Consider the following 16,017-nt stretch of genomic DNA (forward strand, 5'->3'; position numbering starts at 1 on the left):
TAGGACGATTAGGAGCACCTTTTCATTCTGAAATGCTCACTCAGAAACAAAACCCTTGATGCCTCAGCTGGGGTTTGCATACAGACTGAAAATCTAACAAGGGAAGTTTTTGCCATTTCTAAACTCCCATTAAGACAGGTGTTTTGCCTCATCAGGCCTTCATGTGGCCCACCTGAAAAGCTTGGCTTTTTTGCTTTTCTCAGGTAAAGTTTTCTGCCATTTGGGCTCTGTAGCTCTTTACCCACACTCTCCCAGCATTTCCCTCAGGAGACTTTGTCCCACTGTCTTTTACTGGCTTGAAGAGACAAGGCTTAGAAGAGGTTTTTAGGAACTTGTCCCTGCCTCCTGCATTGCAGGGAGGGTTTCTAAAGCTTGAAAGATAACTTGGAGAGGTTTTACTTTAAGAAGTTTGTTGTTTTCCCTTTGAGCTAATCACAGGTGGTCCCCATACTAATATCTTCAGGTGATTCTAATTTTTGCCCTTTTTGAGAAAGTTAAAGGCTTTAGTTTTTAAGTTTAAGAGCTTTTGAGAAAGATGAAGGCTTTTTAGAGATATTTCCCCCCAAAATTTTCAAGAAAAGGTTTTAGTTTAAGAGAAAGATTTTTTTTTCCTAAGAGAGAAAGACCAACTTTTCCCAAAACTTCCCAACTTTAAACTTTTTGGCTTTTTACACCCCCATTTTTGCCTCAGGGAGAAATTACTTTCTCCTACCACTTGGACTTTGCATTTTAGCTGTCCCCAGGTCAAAAGCTTCCATAGAAAACTTTTTCTTCCCCATAAGCCCAAAGAAGAGCTTTTTTACTACCCGTAAAACCCAAAGAAAGATTTTTTTCCCAGTTTGCGTTCATAGCCCCCAAAGTTAGAAAATTGAAGTGTTTCCTACCCTATATTACTACCCTATACTTATTTTTCACAGATAGAAATTGAGAAAGGGTTAGAAGATAGAAAATTTTGAGAGAAGAGAATTGCGCTGCAGCATCGGACATCCTTCCAGTCCGCTTTCCTTTTCGCTTGAGGATAAAACCGCTGCCTCTCAATAATATATATATTCCATAACACCGGCAGGCCTTTCCGCTGGCAGGGCTGACTCAGCATTTTTGCCAAAAACTCTGTAATAAATCTATTATTTTCTGTTATCTTTAGTCCCTATTATTTGTCTTTAGTCCCCATTCATTTGTCTTTAGTCCCCCCTTTTTTTAGTCCCTTTTTTTACTTTTTTCTTTGGTCCCTGTTCAGGTGCCATTCTGTGGGGTGTTTACCCACCACCCCCACAGTTCCCCAGAGTTTTCTTGAGTGCGAGCAGCAGGAAATATTAGATAGGAGGATTTATTGCGGAGAATCTTGCGGAGATAAACAGATAGAAAATAAAGGATAGCCTCGAGAGGGCCTGGAACCTATTCCAAAGGGCCCCGACTGTCTCTGCCCCAGGGTTTTTATAGAGACGCCAAGGGGTGGAGCAAAAGACCTCCTCCCCCAGCACAGCCAAGTGCAGACCATCTCAGACACCTGCACTGATGCCCGTGGTCCTAATAATCCTCTATGTGGACCTGCTGGGTAAGCCACGAGGAACCTGAGAACGGGCTCCCACAGTGGTCTACAGACTATATAGGAACAGACTCAGGATGGTTTGTGTGAGTGCCAATCATGTTAGTAAGTTTTAATTGGCTAGGGTTAATTGGGGGTTACAGTTACCATTGTTGGGCAGCCTTGTGCTGTCCTGTGCTACCATGGAGGCTGGGTGGTCTTACATGTACTGACGGTGAGGGCTGACTCAGTGGCCCAGGCTCTGTCCTTGACTCATGCACATAGCTCTAAGTTGGTGAAGGTTCCCAGTCAGTAAACAATTGGCTTCACCTTGAGCAGTTAGAGCAAGTGCAGAAAAGAACTACAGCAAGGACTATGTCTTTTATTGATGGCCCTCCCAGAAACTGCTTGCTCAAGTCTCAGGAAATTGACATTGAGCCTGATCTCTTAGAGAAGTCTGAGGAGGCTGTTATGGTGTCTGCTTGGTTCCATCAGTTTTTTCATTAGGAATAGCGACTCAACACTTGCAAACACAGTGTGAATAGTGACTTAGGAAGAGAACCTGGGAATGCCAGGATGACATCTTTAGAGATGAGGGATAGACAGATAAACCAGCCTACACTCTGGGGATCCTGTGCAAGCAGGTTGAGGGCAGTTTTTCTGTCTTCCATAGATTCATTGACAATGGTCATCTGATCTCCTCTAGAGATCCGTTTCTCCATTCAGGAACAGGAATCTGGTAATTGTTTTTTCCCTTTACTCTTTGGGGGCCCAGCACCCAGCTCCCAAATAAATACATGGAGACTTATTCTTACTTAAGAATGCTCGGCCTTAGTGTGGCTTGGATGGAGAAGGTTTTCTAACTTAAATTATCCCATTTCTCTTTAACTACGTTGTGCTTCTGGGCTTTTTACTTTTCTTTATTCCATGTATTTTGCTTTTCTTCTTATTCCCTAGCTCGCTGTGTGGCTGTGTGGCTGACCCTTGGAATCCTCCTCTCCATTTCCTTTTCTTGCTCCTCATTCTTCTTTTCTATACAGTCTAGATTTCCCCTCCTATTTATTCTCTCTGCCTGGCAGCTATGCTTACCCCTCTCCTGCTTAGCTACCTTCTGTTCAGCTCCTTATTAGACTAAGTGAGTGTTTTAGACAGGCAATGAAAAACAGCTTTACAGAATTAATCAAATGCAACATAAAAGAGTGCTGTAGCACAAATCTTAAAAGGTCTTTTTTATTAAAACAAACCCAGAGCGAAGTATTGTGGTGAACACTGGAAGATCAGAGAGACAGAACAAGCCACAGCCACCTCACCTCGCCAGTTCCTCAGCTGGTCCTTTTTCCTCAGACTGGAAGCCTCTTTGTCCTCATATTGGAATGGCTCTCATCTGAACTGTGCTGCTCAAAACCTAAAATCTTAACCAGCCAAATGCTTCTAGTTCCTGGTCTTCACACCTTATATATCTTTCTGCTATCTGCCATCACTCCCTGGGATTAAATGCTCACTTCTTGGGATTAAAGGTATATGTCACCATTCCTGCATGTAACCTTGAACAAATGGATTTCTGCCTCTGGAATGCTAGAATTAAAGGCGTGTGCTACCGTTGCCTATCCTAAGTATCTAGTGGCTTTTCTGTTCTCTGACCCCAGATAAGTTTATTAGGGTACACAATATTTTCAGGAACACAATACCACCACAGAGTGAAACACATCTTTGCATCATTAAACAAATACTTCACAGCATAAAGGAATGTAACACATCTTCAACTAATATTCCACAACAGAAGCCTCTTTTCTCAGAACATGTCCTCAAACAAGTCAGGAGGCCTTTGAAACAACAGAAATCAGCAACAACTCCAGCACAAGAGAATGCAAGGACATTCTTGCTGATCCCACAAGATACATTCTTGGCAATGTTCAGTTGAAAACCTGGACGGCAGAGGGGTGTCTTGTGGGGTTCCCTTTCCAAACACTGTTTCTTAGGCTCTTATTTCCACAGGGCATGAAAACAGAGACTATGGCCACAACTCTCTCTGCAATGCTGAAGGAAATGGCTGTGTTAGTAGTCTCATAAATGAGATGGATTCCCTTCTTGTTATCCAGAGAGGACATTATCCTAAGCCTGAAAATGTGGGTGTTTCTTTTGGAATCCCTCAGGAAGTCAGAAGAGCAAGACAAAATACATCCAGCTGTAGAAGAGTCCCTCTTGGACCCTGTATACCAAAATCATGAGATAATATCCATATATGAAGGTCAAAGGTCAAGAACTCAGCAAAACCTCAAAACTACAAATTTGAGGAATGTCCCGAAATCTTCAAATATCCCTGTAACCTTTCAGCTCACCAGAGGATACACAGCAATGATAGGCTATTTGTCACTCCCATTTGTCAGAAAGGCTTCTATCCAGTCTCAGCCTTCCTAGTTCATGAGGTCTGACATAACCAGAGAAGCCACGAGACCAACCTGAAGGATCACGAGAGGATTCACACAGGAGAGAAGCCCTACACCTGATCCCTGTGTAACCAGAGCTTCCACCAACCATCTGCATCCACTGTCAAATGAGGAATTGCTACCAGTCAGACTGAACCGTGTACTTCCTCACCAGAGGTTAGCAGGGCTCCAGTTCAATGTCTCATCTGCACATGAAGAAGCGTGTAGTTTCCAAACAGCAAACAGATGTGACATGTTAACTTCTGGAATTGTTCCCTCTATGTGTTGTCACATTCCAGTGCCATGTGTGGGTAAAGATGATGAGTCATTTGTGTGTTCACTAACATTTTTCAAATGTCTTAAGGTATCTTATAATTTGTGCCCGAGATGTATTAAATAAATGGATGGAACTGTAATAGAATTGCCTCTTATTTATATTTTGTGTGGTGTGTGTTTGTGATTTTTGTGAGTTTTTATCTGTTTTTTTTCTGCATTCTTGCAGAATGAGTGGCCAATAGAGGACTTAGTTGTCAGTTTTTTATTTTTGAGACAGGGTCCTTCTTATTTGGAGCTTTGTACACCAGCATATCTGGTACTGCAGATTCCAACCATTCTCTGGTTTCCAGCTCTCATCATTACAGGGGTTCATGTCAGTGCCCTGCCATTCTATCTGACTTTTTTCTACCCTGTTATGGCCACAAATCCAAGTCGTAGGCTTGCGTGGTAAATGCATCACTCTTTCAGCCATCTCCAATATGTGAGTGCTTACAGTTCAAGATTATAGCACCATTAACACAATACTCTTCATGGGTCTAGCCACAGAACTCCTAGAAATTAGTGAGTAGAGGTGGTTATATGGAAGCTGGCCAGAGAAGATGATAAATAGATTACAAAATGCAGAAGTTGTTCATGAATAAATACCAAAAACTGCAGTCAAGGAAGAAAAAGGGAATAATAGCTCTATTGAGAAACTGGAACTGTGTGCATATTTGAACCCAGCATGCATAGGGTCACTGAGTTGATGGCACCTTAATGTGGACGATTTCATTGAGGAAGCTGAGCTGAGTTCCAGTGTCATGTAGAAATGTTGAGGTTGAATTATGCCTTTCCCCTGATGTCCCTGGTTCAGCCTTAGAGTAGTAAACCAGGAGGCTTCAATTGTTAAAATCCAGAATTTCCTCTGTTGACATAAATTCCAACAGAATTTATACATTTTCACATTGAAGTTTTTTTACTGTTGGGGTCCTTATGCCTGATTTCTCCCCCAGCATTTGCCTTCAAACCCTCTTCTTATGGTGGTGTGTTCTCTAGTCTTTCTTTCCCTGTGAGACTTTGTAAGTTGGGTGATTTAGGCTGCAAGATCTCAACAGTAAAGTTTCATAGGTTGTGGTTGTGCGAATATTTCAGTCTTTATAATCTTTCAAGATTCTAGCCTTTTGGTGATTACTGAATTTTGGATAAGGATCATAATGTACCTTATGTATCCAAATAAAGTCACAGCCTAAAGACGGTGGTTAAGTCCTGTACACCTGGACACCAGAGGACAAAACTCATCTGATAGCAATGAGATATCCTGATGGCATGAAGCACTCCCACCATCTCTGCACCTGGTTAGTGTGAGCCGGGGGATCAGATGTTGAACCATTCTCTGCTACAAAGTGTGTTCAAGGCCACCTTGGCCTACCCAGAGGAAATCAATAAATCCCTTAATGAATGTCAAGAAAGCTAAAGGAAAAAACCAAACATTTCAATGAAATCCCTAAGACAGCTCAAAAAGAAGCAATAAAGCAAATAGAAAGTGTGGGATTTCGGGAAATGTAAAATCTAGGTAAGCAGATGGGAACTAGAGATGCAAACATCACCAACAGAAAACAGAGATGGAAGAATCTTTTTTTCAGACAGAGTTTCTCTCTGTAGTTTTCATACCTGTCCTGGATCTTTTTAATTTTAAAAAATAAAAAAAATAAAAAATAAAGGGATGGAAAGATGGACAACAAAAACCTTCTCATTTGGGATATACATTTTAATTCTTCCCCAGACTATACTCCTCACATCTTATCTATCAAGTATCATGTATATCAATAGGGATACTCCTTTGCTTTACCCATAGTGATGAACCCAAAAAAGCCTGTCTTTTCTAGGCTGTGCTTCAGACACCTCCTGGACACTTCTGTCTCTCTGTCTCTGTCTCTGTCTCTCACTCTGTCTCTCTGTGTGTGTGTGTGTGTGTGTGTGTGTGTGTGTGTGTATGTGTGTGTGTGTGTGTGTAATTCCACTGCCAAGGGTTTATCATGTTCACTGTAGCATTTGGGATCCCAAACTTTCTGAATATCAGAAAATTTTAACAAGTTTAGAATGAGACATGTCAGCAGTCATGGGACTAAATTGCCAATTTTGATATTCCCTATCAGTGTGGTATTGTCCCCTTTCACTACAGTGAATGACTATGCTTGCTTAGGATGTGTTCTCCTTCCATGAAAGCCTCAAGCATTGCATAGTGATGCAGAGCTGGGGCTGAGGTCGGATTCCATCTCTGATTCAACCAGAGGGAAAACTGGGTTTCCCCTGTTTTGTTTGCTTACTTGTTTTTGATCTTCTAATTAGGCACCATCTTCCTATAGGTCAGGCTGACCTTGGTCTTCCTAGGTTACTAGGCTGTGCTGGGCCTGGAGACCCACCTGCTCTACTGCAAGAGTAATAGGAAGAAAGTTCTGCCTGCCACACTCAGGTCTAATGCAATCTCATTCTCATTTCAATTAACTTTACAGATTGATTTACGCAAGCCAGGCACTATAAAAGGAAGTCAACTTGAAAAGAACTTCAGATTAAGCAGAGCAGAGGACTGTAAACACTTTCTACCTCCCCCTACTTCCTGAAATCATCCTTGAGATTTATCCAAGAAAGAGTTAAGTTTGGAGAATAGAAACATTATCCTTCCTTGTTACCTTGAGTATGTAAGTGTGTGTGTGTGTGTGTGTGTGTGTGTGTGTGTGTGTGTGTGTGTTTGCATGATTACTTGTGGGTGGTGGGATATTCTGCACCACAATTATGGTAATATATTTTAAAGTCATAATGCAGTTTGTCTGAAAACCTTTATTTTTATTTTTAATTATTTCATTTTCTTTGGTTTTTTTGAAACTGGTTTTTTTTTCATGAGACATACTGGCTATCCTGGAAATCACTATGTAGAGCAGGTTAGCCTTGAACTCACAGATATCTGCCTGCTTTTCAGATATCTGCCTGCCTCACAGAGATCTGTCTGCCTCAGCTTCCTAAGTAATAGAATTAAAGGCATGTGCCAGCACTCCCTGGCTAGGACATTCTTTCTGATCAAGACTGTTGCATTTAAAATTCTGAGGGCTACTCAAGAATAGACATGTGCTTCTTTTTATTAACATACTTTGGTACCTTGGGAATTGAAGTTTGCCGGTCATTGACTTTTATCATTTTGTATTAAAGTGTTGCTCTGGGGCATTTAGAATGGGAGACAAGGGTGAAACTTAAAATTTGTGGTTCAGCAACAATAACTCTGCATTTTACAAGGGTGAACAGATACCCCTGTGCTACTGCATACCTTGCTATTTCCTTATTGCAGGGCTTGCCATCCTTAATGAAGGATTTTTCTCCCTGCTGAGTCAAGTGCTGTTACACTCACATCTTCTCTTTGTTGTGGTTGCTAGAAGAATTTGTGTGGGCATACAATGAAATATATATTCTTAAGAAATAATGATAATATCTGTGTCAAGACTCTTAATCTTTGACTTTATTATGTGTCTTTTCTCTTTTTCACTCATAGAATTAACACATCCACAAATTGCTTAAACAGATCTTCAAGTCACAAGACAGATGATACTTGACTGACAAAGTTGAATTTTTTGAGGACTCTCAACAGAATGGCTTCACACGTCAGAGAATCCTTTAAGCCCCAGTTACCAGAAAATAACCCTTTATTAGACTGCATGGAGTTTATTCCAACCCAGGTTTCTCCTGTGCAGCGGGAAGAAGCTATCTCTAACTCGCCAATTGCTCAGCTCAACTTTCCCCAAAATGACAGTGTCTCCTGTGCAAAGCAGGTGCTGCAAGCACTCTGGGAGACGTTTAACTCCTGTTTGCAGCCAGAAAAGCAGAGCAAGGAGCAGATGATTTCTCAACTTGTCTTGAAGGAGTTTCTCATCACTAGTAAATGCAAGGACAAGTTTGCCTTTAAAGAGAAATGGGAATCAAGTGACAGAAACATGGAGAGATTCATGGAGGGTCTGACTGATGAGTACTTGAAGCCTCCTGTCATGGTGAGTACCTTGGCTGAGAGATAGTTAAGTCAGCAATTAAGACAGTCATTTTTATTTGAGGAAAAGTAGAAAGTTGTTTTTGTTTTTTAATTGGTAAGACTGTATCACTGCCCCACCACCAACATGTTTCATAAAACAGAAAAGAGCCCATGGATTGTTGGATGGACGTAATTATAATTAAATTATTTAAATGATGACAGAGACATTGGGATAAGACATCTGAGCAAAGCCTTTATCAGTTTAGAAATGATACCATGGGCTTTGAAGTTGGCTCATTTAGGGTGCTGGTTACATCCTAATCAGGAGTACTGAGTTGCAATCTCAGAACACATTTAAAATTCTGATTCTCAGAAGTGTGATCCCGGGACCTGGGGGGCAGAAACTGGAGATTTAATTCAATTAATAGTCCTCCAAATTATCTACTACAAATCATTAAGAACAACTGTCTATGATACCTAAGTTTCAGGATGCTAGTATATTATTTCTGATGTTAAACAATAGCTATCAAATACATATTTAACATTGTCATACCCATAGGATATACCTTGACGAATAATGGTGAGGCAATGCAAATTTTGAAAACCCAAACTGAACATAGATGTAATTACATTGGATCTTCTTTAAACATCTAGGTTTGCATAATGCTTAGTCACTGACAGAAATGGCCAATGTGGTGACATTTTTTAAACACCCCATAAACACATTTCTAATGTCATTGTACAAATCTCTTCCTGATTAGACCTATCAAACCTTGCTGTATTTCACTAAGACAGCAATTTTGTTATAGTTTCCATAACTTGGCAGGGGGAAAGGGGACAATCCTTAGAATAATGAGAAGCCATTCTTGAAGGGTAAAAGTCCTTATTTTCCAGTTTGGACCAACCTCATCTTTCCACAAATGTAATGACCATTGGTGGAACCAAGAAAATGTTGTGGCCATGCATTGCAGAAATATAACTTTACCTTTTCCCTGGGAACTGTGACTCAGCACTTGCAAATACATTGTGAATAGGGACTTTAGACAACATAACTTGTGAATGACAGAATGACACCATCAGAGATGAGAAATAGACAAATGACCTAATCAATATTCCAGTAATGCCATACAATCAGTTGGAGGGCAGGATTTCTGTCATCCACAGATCCACAGATTCATTGGCAATTGTCATTTGGCTTTGTTTACAGGTTCAAATCGCCATGCAGGGGCAGGAAGCCCTCTTTTCTGAGACCATGTCCTTAAAAGAAGCCATCAACCTTCTGAAAGAGCAGCAATCATCAAGAAGTTCAACACAAGAGAATGCAAGGACACCCTTTCCAGTCTCCTAAGACATGTTATTAAAAACAGGTGAGTGTCAGGAAGCTGCACAGAGGTGGTATATTGTGTAGGGATCCCTTCATGGGCACAGTTTCATTGAGTGTCTTATTTCCACAGGACATGAAGACAATGAAGATGGCCAAAACAATCCCTGGAGCACTAGGGATGTAAATGGTGGTAATAGTAGTCCTGGAAATCAGATTGACTCCCTTATCATTATCCAAAGAGAACAATTTCCAGAGCCTGAAGATAGAAGGATTTCTTATAAAAACCCTCATAATTACAGCAGAACAAGTCAAGTCACCTCCAGGTACCAGGAAGAATCTCAGAATGGAACTCCTCCTAAAGATGGCCCTATGGAGGTACAATCAGAGATTATCTCCAGGCTAGAGCAGACTGAAGACTTCCAGATTCATGATGCAAACTCCACTTTTGAGAGTCACCAAGATAGACTCCACAGAGACCCAAAGACATACAAATGTGAGGAATGTCATACGATCTTCAAATATCCCTGTAGACTTTCAGCTCACCAGAAAACACACAAGAAGAAGAGGTCATATTTCTGTCCCGGGTGTCATAAAGTCTTCCATACTTGTTCAGACCTGATAGTACATGAGGTCATACATAGGCAAAATAAGCCTTTCCATTGTAGTACATGTGAGAGGTCTTTCAGCAGTCAAACAAAACTGCAGACTCCTGAGAGGATTCACACAGGAGAGAACCCTGCACCGGCTCTGTGTGTAACCGTAGCTTCTGCCGGTCATCCACATTCCACCGGCACCGGAGGAGTTGCCATAGGTCAGACTGAACTGTGTACCTTACAGAGCTACAGCCTCAGTGTCTCATGTGCACATGAAGAAGTATGTCGTTTCCAGACAGCAAGTGTCCATTGAAGATGTGACATATAAGTTCTGGATTGTTTCCTCTGTCCAGTATCACATTCCAGTGCCATGTATGGTAAAGAAGGGGTGACCATTGTTCACTAACATTTTTCTAAGGCCTTAAGGTAACTTATAATTTGTGCCTGCTGTATATTAAATAAATCAATGGAACTGTAATACAATTGCCTCTTATGTATATTTTGTGTGGTGTGTGTTTGTGATTTTGTGAACTTTTTTTTTTTTGCCTGAGTTCCACAGCATGAGGAGACAACAGAGGACTTAGTTGTCAGTTCTTCACTTTTGCCTTCTTTAAAACAGGGTCCTTCTTATTAGGAGCTTTGTACACTGGTACATCTGATACTACAGATTCCAAACATTCTCTGGTCTCCAGCTCTCATCAGTACAGAGGTTCATGACAGTGCCCTGTCATTCCCTCTGTTTTCTACCCTGTTAAGGTATCAAACTCAAGTTTTAGGCTTGCATGGTAAGTGTATCACTCTTTCAGCCATCTCCCATCCCATAAGTGCTTACTGCTTACAGTTCAAGAGTGTACCCCCACATTAGTGGGCAGGGTTCCAAAGTAGTATAAAAATATTCAGTCGATTGCAGTGGTTCAGAGCAGCCTCCAAACTTATTTCATTAAGACTATAGTCTTCATTGCTCTATCCACAGGACACATAGAAAGTTGAATATATGGAAGTTGGTCTGACAGGATAATAGATTACAAGATGCAGATGTTTTCCATGAGCAAACTCCAAAAACTGTAGGCAAGAAAGAAAAAGAGAATAATAGCTATTTTGAGAAACAGGAACTCTGTGCTTAGCCTAAGCCAGCATGCACAGGGTGATTGACTTGTTGGCAACTTTGTGTTGTTGATTTTCTTGAGAAAGTTGAGAAGAGTTTCCAGCATCATGTAGAAATGTAAAGGATGATATAAGACTTTCCCCTGATGTCCCTTGTTCAGCCTTAGAGTAGGAAAACAAAAGGTTTCCATTATTGAAATCCAGAATTTCATCAGCTGACATCAATTCCAACAGAATCTATGCATTTTCACATTGATGTTTTGATTCTTTTCTTTTTATTAAGACATTTTCTATTTATTTTACATATTGTAGCATGAATCTTAACAGGTCTTATTAATGAAAATAAACCTGGAGCAAGGTATTGGGGTGAAGGGTGGAAGATCAGAGAAACAGAACAAGCCACAGCCACTTCACCTTGCCAATTCCTCAGCTGATCCTGTTTCCTCAGACTGGAAGCTCTGAGTCCTCATCCAGAATGAATCTCAGTTGAACTGTTGCTCAAAAGCCTAAAAGCTTAACCAGCCCAGTTCCTGGTTTTCATGCCTTATATACCTTTCTGCTTTCTGCCATTACTTCCTGGGATTAAATTTGTGAGTCACCATGCCTGGCTATTTCCACTGTGGCTTTGAACTCACAGAGATCCAGATGGATCTCTGCCTCCAGAAGGCTAGGATTAAAGGTGTGAGTGCCATCATTTTCTGTCCTCTATGTCTGTCTAGGGGCTGTTCTGTTTTCTGACCCCAGATAAATTTATTAGGGTGTATGATATATTGGGGAACACAATATCAACACAATATATCAACCACAGATTCCCTGTCTTCCCTCCTCCCACATTCCAGAATTCCTCCAACCCACCCCCATTCTCACCTCTTCCAAGGCAAGGTCTCCCCAGGGGAGTCAGCAGAGCCTGGTACATTCAGTTGGTGCAGATCTAATACCCTCCTCCCTGCACCAAGGCTGAGCAAAGTGTCTCATCACAGGCACTAGTTTCCAAAAGGCTGGCTCATGCACTAAGGACTGGTCCCAGTCTCACTGCCTGGGTGCCCCTAAACAGTTCAAGCTAATCAACTGTCTCACTTTCCAGAAGACCTAGTACAGTGCCATCAGGACTCCTCTGCTATTGGATCACAGTTCATGTGTTTCCACTAGTTTGGCTAGTAGTCTCTGTAATTTTTCTAATCATGGTCTTGGTATGTCTTGCTCATATTATCCTTCCTCTCTATCATTGACTGGGCTCCTGGAGCTCCTCCTGGGGATCAGCTATGGATCTCTGCATCTGCTTCCCTCAGTTACTTGATGAGGGTTCTCTCATGACAGAGTGTTCAGCCATCTGATCACAAGAGTAGGTCAGCTCAGGTACCCTCTCAACCATTGCCAGTAGTCTATAGTGGAGTCATCTTTGTGGCTTTCTGGGGACCTTCTAGCACTCTATTTCTTCCTATTCCCATGGTGCCTTCATTTAAGTTGGTATCTCTTTCCTTGTTCTACCATTCTGTTCCTGATCCAACTAAGACCTCCCGCTCCCCTAAGTTCTATTTCCCCCAACATTTGCCCTCTATTACCCCCCAACCCCCAGTTTGCTCATGTAGATCTCATCCATTTCTCTGTCGCTGGGCAAACTCTGTCTTTTCTAGAGTCCTCTTTACTAGCTAGCCTCACTGGAGCTGTGAGTTGCAGTCTGGTTATCCTTTGCTTTACCTCTAGTATCCACTTATGAGTGAGTACATAACATGTTTGTCTTTCTGAGTCTGGATGCTATTTTCTAGTTTCATCCATTTGCCTGTAAATCTCATGATGTCATTGTTTTTCTCTGCTGACTAGTACTCCATTGTGTATAAGTACCATGTTTTATTTATCAATTCTTGAGTTAAAGGGCATCTTGGTTGTTTCAAGGTTCTGGTTATTACAAATAATGCTTCTATGAACATAGTTGACCATGTGTCCTTGTAGTATGATTGAGCATTCCTTGGGTATATGCCCAAGAGTGGTATAGCTGGGTCTTGAGGAAGATTGATTCCCAATTTTCTGAGAAACTGCCATACTGATTTCCACAGTGGCTGTACCAGTTTGCATTCCCACCAACAGTGGAGGAGTGTTCCCCTTGCTCCATATCCTTTCCAACATAACTGTCTGCAGTGATTTTGATCTTAGCATTTCTGACAGGTGTAAGATGGTATCTCAGAGTTATTTTGATTTGCATTTCTCCGATGGCTAAGGATGCTGAGCTATTCCTTAAATGTCTTTCAGCCATTTAAGATTGTTCTGTTGAGAATTCTGTTTAGCTCTATAGGCCAATTTTAATTGGACTGTTAGGTATTTTGATGTCTAGTTTCTTGAGTTCTTTATATATTCTGAATATCAGCCCTCTGTCAGAAGTGGTGAAGATCTTTTCCCATTCTGTCAGCTGTCATTGTGTCTTATTTACTGTGTCCTTTGCTTTACAGAAGCATCTCAGTTTCAAGAGGTCCCCTTTATTAATTTTTGCTATCATTGTCTGTACTACTGGTATTATATTTAGGAAGTGATCTCTGGTACCAATGCATTCAAGACTACTTCCTACTTTCTCTTTTATCAGGTTCAGAGTAACTTTGATAGTACCTGAGATGCATGCAGGGTGCTGGAGGAAGAAAGCCACTAATAGTACTACCCAGCAGGGAACAATTCAATCTACAGTAATGATTGGCATAAGAAGATACCTACATGGGTAGATTTTTTTGTGACAAAATTATTATTTGGATAACCAGAAACTTTCTGGTTATGTTTAGGGATTCCTCCACAGGAAGCCTGGTGCTGCCTATCTGGCCAGGAATCCATGATTGAGTATATACAGATCCCATGGATGACATTACTGCTATTACTTTGCTAAATGGACAGACTGTCAAACAACCCTCTACAATCATACATCTTTACTTCTAGATTATTACAATATTCCAAACACATCAGAGAAGTTACTTTGTGCTGTGAAGGGTGACCAAAGTGCAGAGAATAAGTGACTCTGTAATGATCTGTCACAGGTAGGATATCTGTATCTTCCTCCTCAGCCCAAGGGTCATCATGGAAAAGAGGGTAGAAAGATTGTAAGGGACAGATATCACGGAGGATCAGAGAAAAACAGTATCTGCTCTCTATGACAGAAACACTGCACTCATGAACCCAAAACAACTTGGATGCATGCATAAGACCTGTACATGATCAGGCTTCTCAATATTCTAGCATGAGGAAAGTGTTCATGAGACTCCAGCCATGATTGAGGAGCTATTGACATTTCAAGGGTTCTAGAGAGGGAGGGTCAGTTTTCCTTAGGAAAGGCCCCAGTAGGTCAAACAAGGTCCATTGGATGGCCTCACGCACTATGTGTATATGGACAACCGAAATTGGATATGGTTGGTTATAAAAATAGAGGACATGAAGGTGCAAGGACTTTGGAATGTGAGGGTGGATCTAGAGGACTTGGGAGGACAAGTAAGTGGTGAACATATTAAAAGTGCATTGTATTCATAGATGATACTCTCAAAGATATCATAAAAAATACTTTATTTAAAAACTACAACAATAATCATAATTCTCCCTTCAGTATGTGCAGGCAATTATGCAGGTATACAATACAATTAATTGAAAGGAAGTTCAGAGCAAAATGACCCTATATAAAAGGCCATACATTCCCTATCCATACAAATTACTTCATGTGTGGAATGGAGTACAGCATAGGTCAAAAACAATGAATGACATTTACACAGTGAAGTTAATCTAACTTTTAGCAAATGTAGCTTGAAGAGAGGGAGACAATGATTATTCGCTGCAACTCTTTCCTTCACACCTATTAATTCAGTTGTTCTTCAGAGTTTAAAATGACCTGTAAGGATGTCTGAGCATTAGAAAATGCTCTCAAATTGTCCTATTAAAAAGATCAAGCAGATGCCATAGCAGACTGCTCAGTCTTCTCTCAGAGGTCATGCCTCAATGTCAGTTTCCTGAGACTGAGCATGCAGTTTCTGCGAGGGCCATGAACAAAAGACAATTAATCAAGATGTCCCTGCCAGCAAGACTCGGAGATAGGACACACCAAGCCTGTGCCACTGAGCCAGTCCCTACAGTCAGCACTTGCTAGGCCAGCCAGTCTCCACAGCAGATCAAAGACAAAACCTGGGACTTGTCCACACCTGCCCAAAAATGGATAACTATAACCCCAAACAAACCCTAGCGAATTAAAGTTACTAACATAATTGCCACTCGCATAAACCAATCCCAAGTCTGTTCCTATGTAGTCTGAAGACACTAAGACTCCCCTTGCTTTTCCCCCTATGAAAACCCTGCCCCATTGCTACTCAGGGACTCTCCTGATCTCCTGATACATCAGACAGACAGAGACCTGGGTTGACCCACAACAGTAAAAAGACTTTGCTTTTGCATCAGATTTGGTCTCTTGGTGGTCTTTGGGGGACTCTGAGTACAACACTATATTCAGCAAATTCATATTTTTAACATGGGCTCTTTGTATGTTATGCATCCCTCCTTGAGAAACTATAGACTCCTGGAGACATTTTCTTCCTAATTCTTCCTAATTGCTTCATTGGAATTGTTCTTTTGTTTGGACAAATTAGAACTGACACCTAATTGGTAGAGAGTCATTTAAAATTTCCTCATTCCTTTTTGTACATGATATTACAAATTGAAAGTTGGGTTGAAAACTACTTCTGTAGTAAGAAATGGGACCAGGGAATAAGAAAACAGTAAATCAGGGCCCCCTGTATCATCTCAACAAAGGATAGACTCAGCAG

The 16,017-nt window shown here is 41.1% G+C and overlaps 1 protein-coding gene across 1 annotated transcript; it reads left to right on the plus strand.

The window, feature by feature from the left end:
• Positions 1 to 7,844: 7,844 nt before the first annotated feature.
• On the plus strand, positions 7,845 to 9,566 carry LOC131900153 (zinc finger and SCAN domain containing protein 4F-like). The gene is made up of 2 exons (XM_059251545.1): positions 7,845 to 8,240; positions 9,426 to 9,566. Exons 1-2 carry the CDS (start codon positions 7,845 to 7,847, stop codon positions 9,564 to 9,566), a joined length of 537 nt encoding a protein of 178 aa, XP_059107528.1.
• Positions 9,567 to 16,017: the final 6,451 nt, after the last annotated feature.

Source organism: Peromyscus eremicus, chromosome 1 (assembly GCF_949786415.1).
Source record: "Peromyscus eremicus chromosome 1, PerEre_H2_v1, whole genome shotgun sequence".
Classification (NCBI taxonomy): domain Eukaryota; kingdom Metazoa; phylum Chordata; class Mammalia; order Rodentia; family Cricetidae; genus Peromyscus; species Peromyscus eremicus.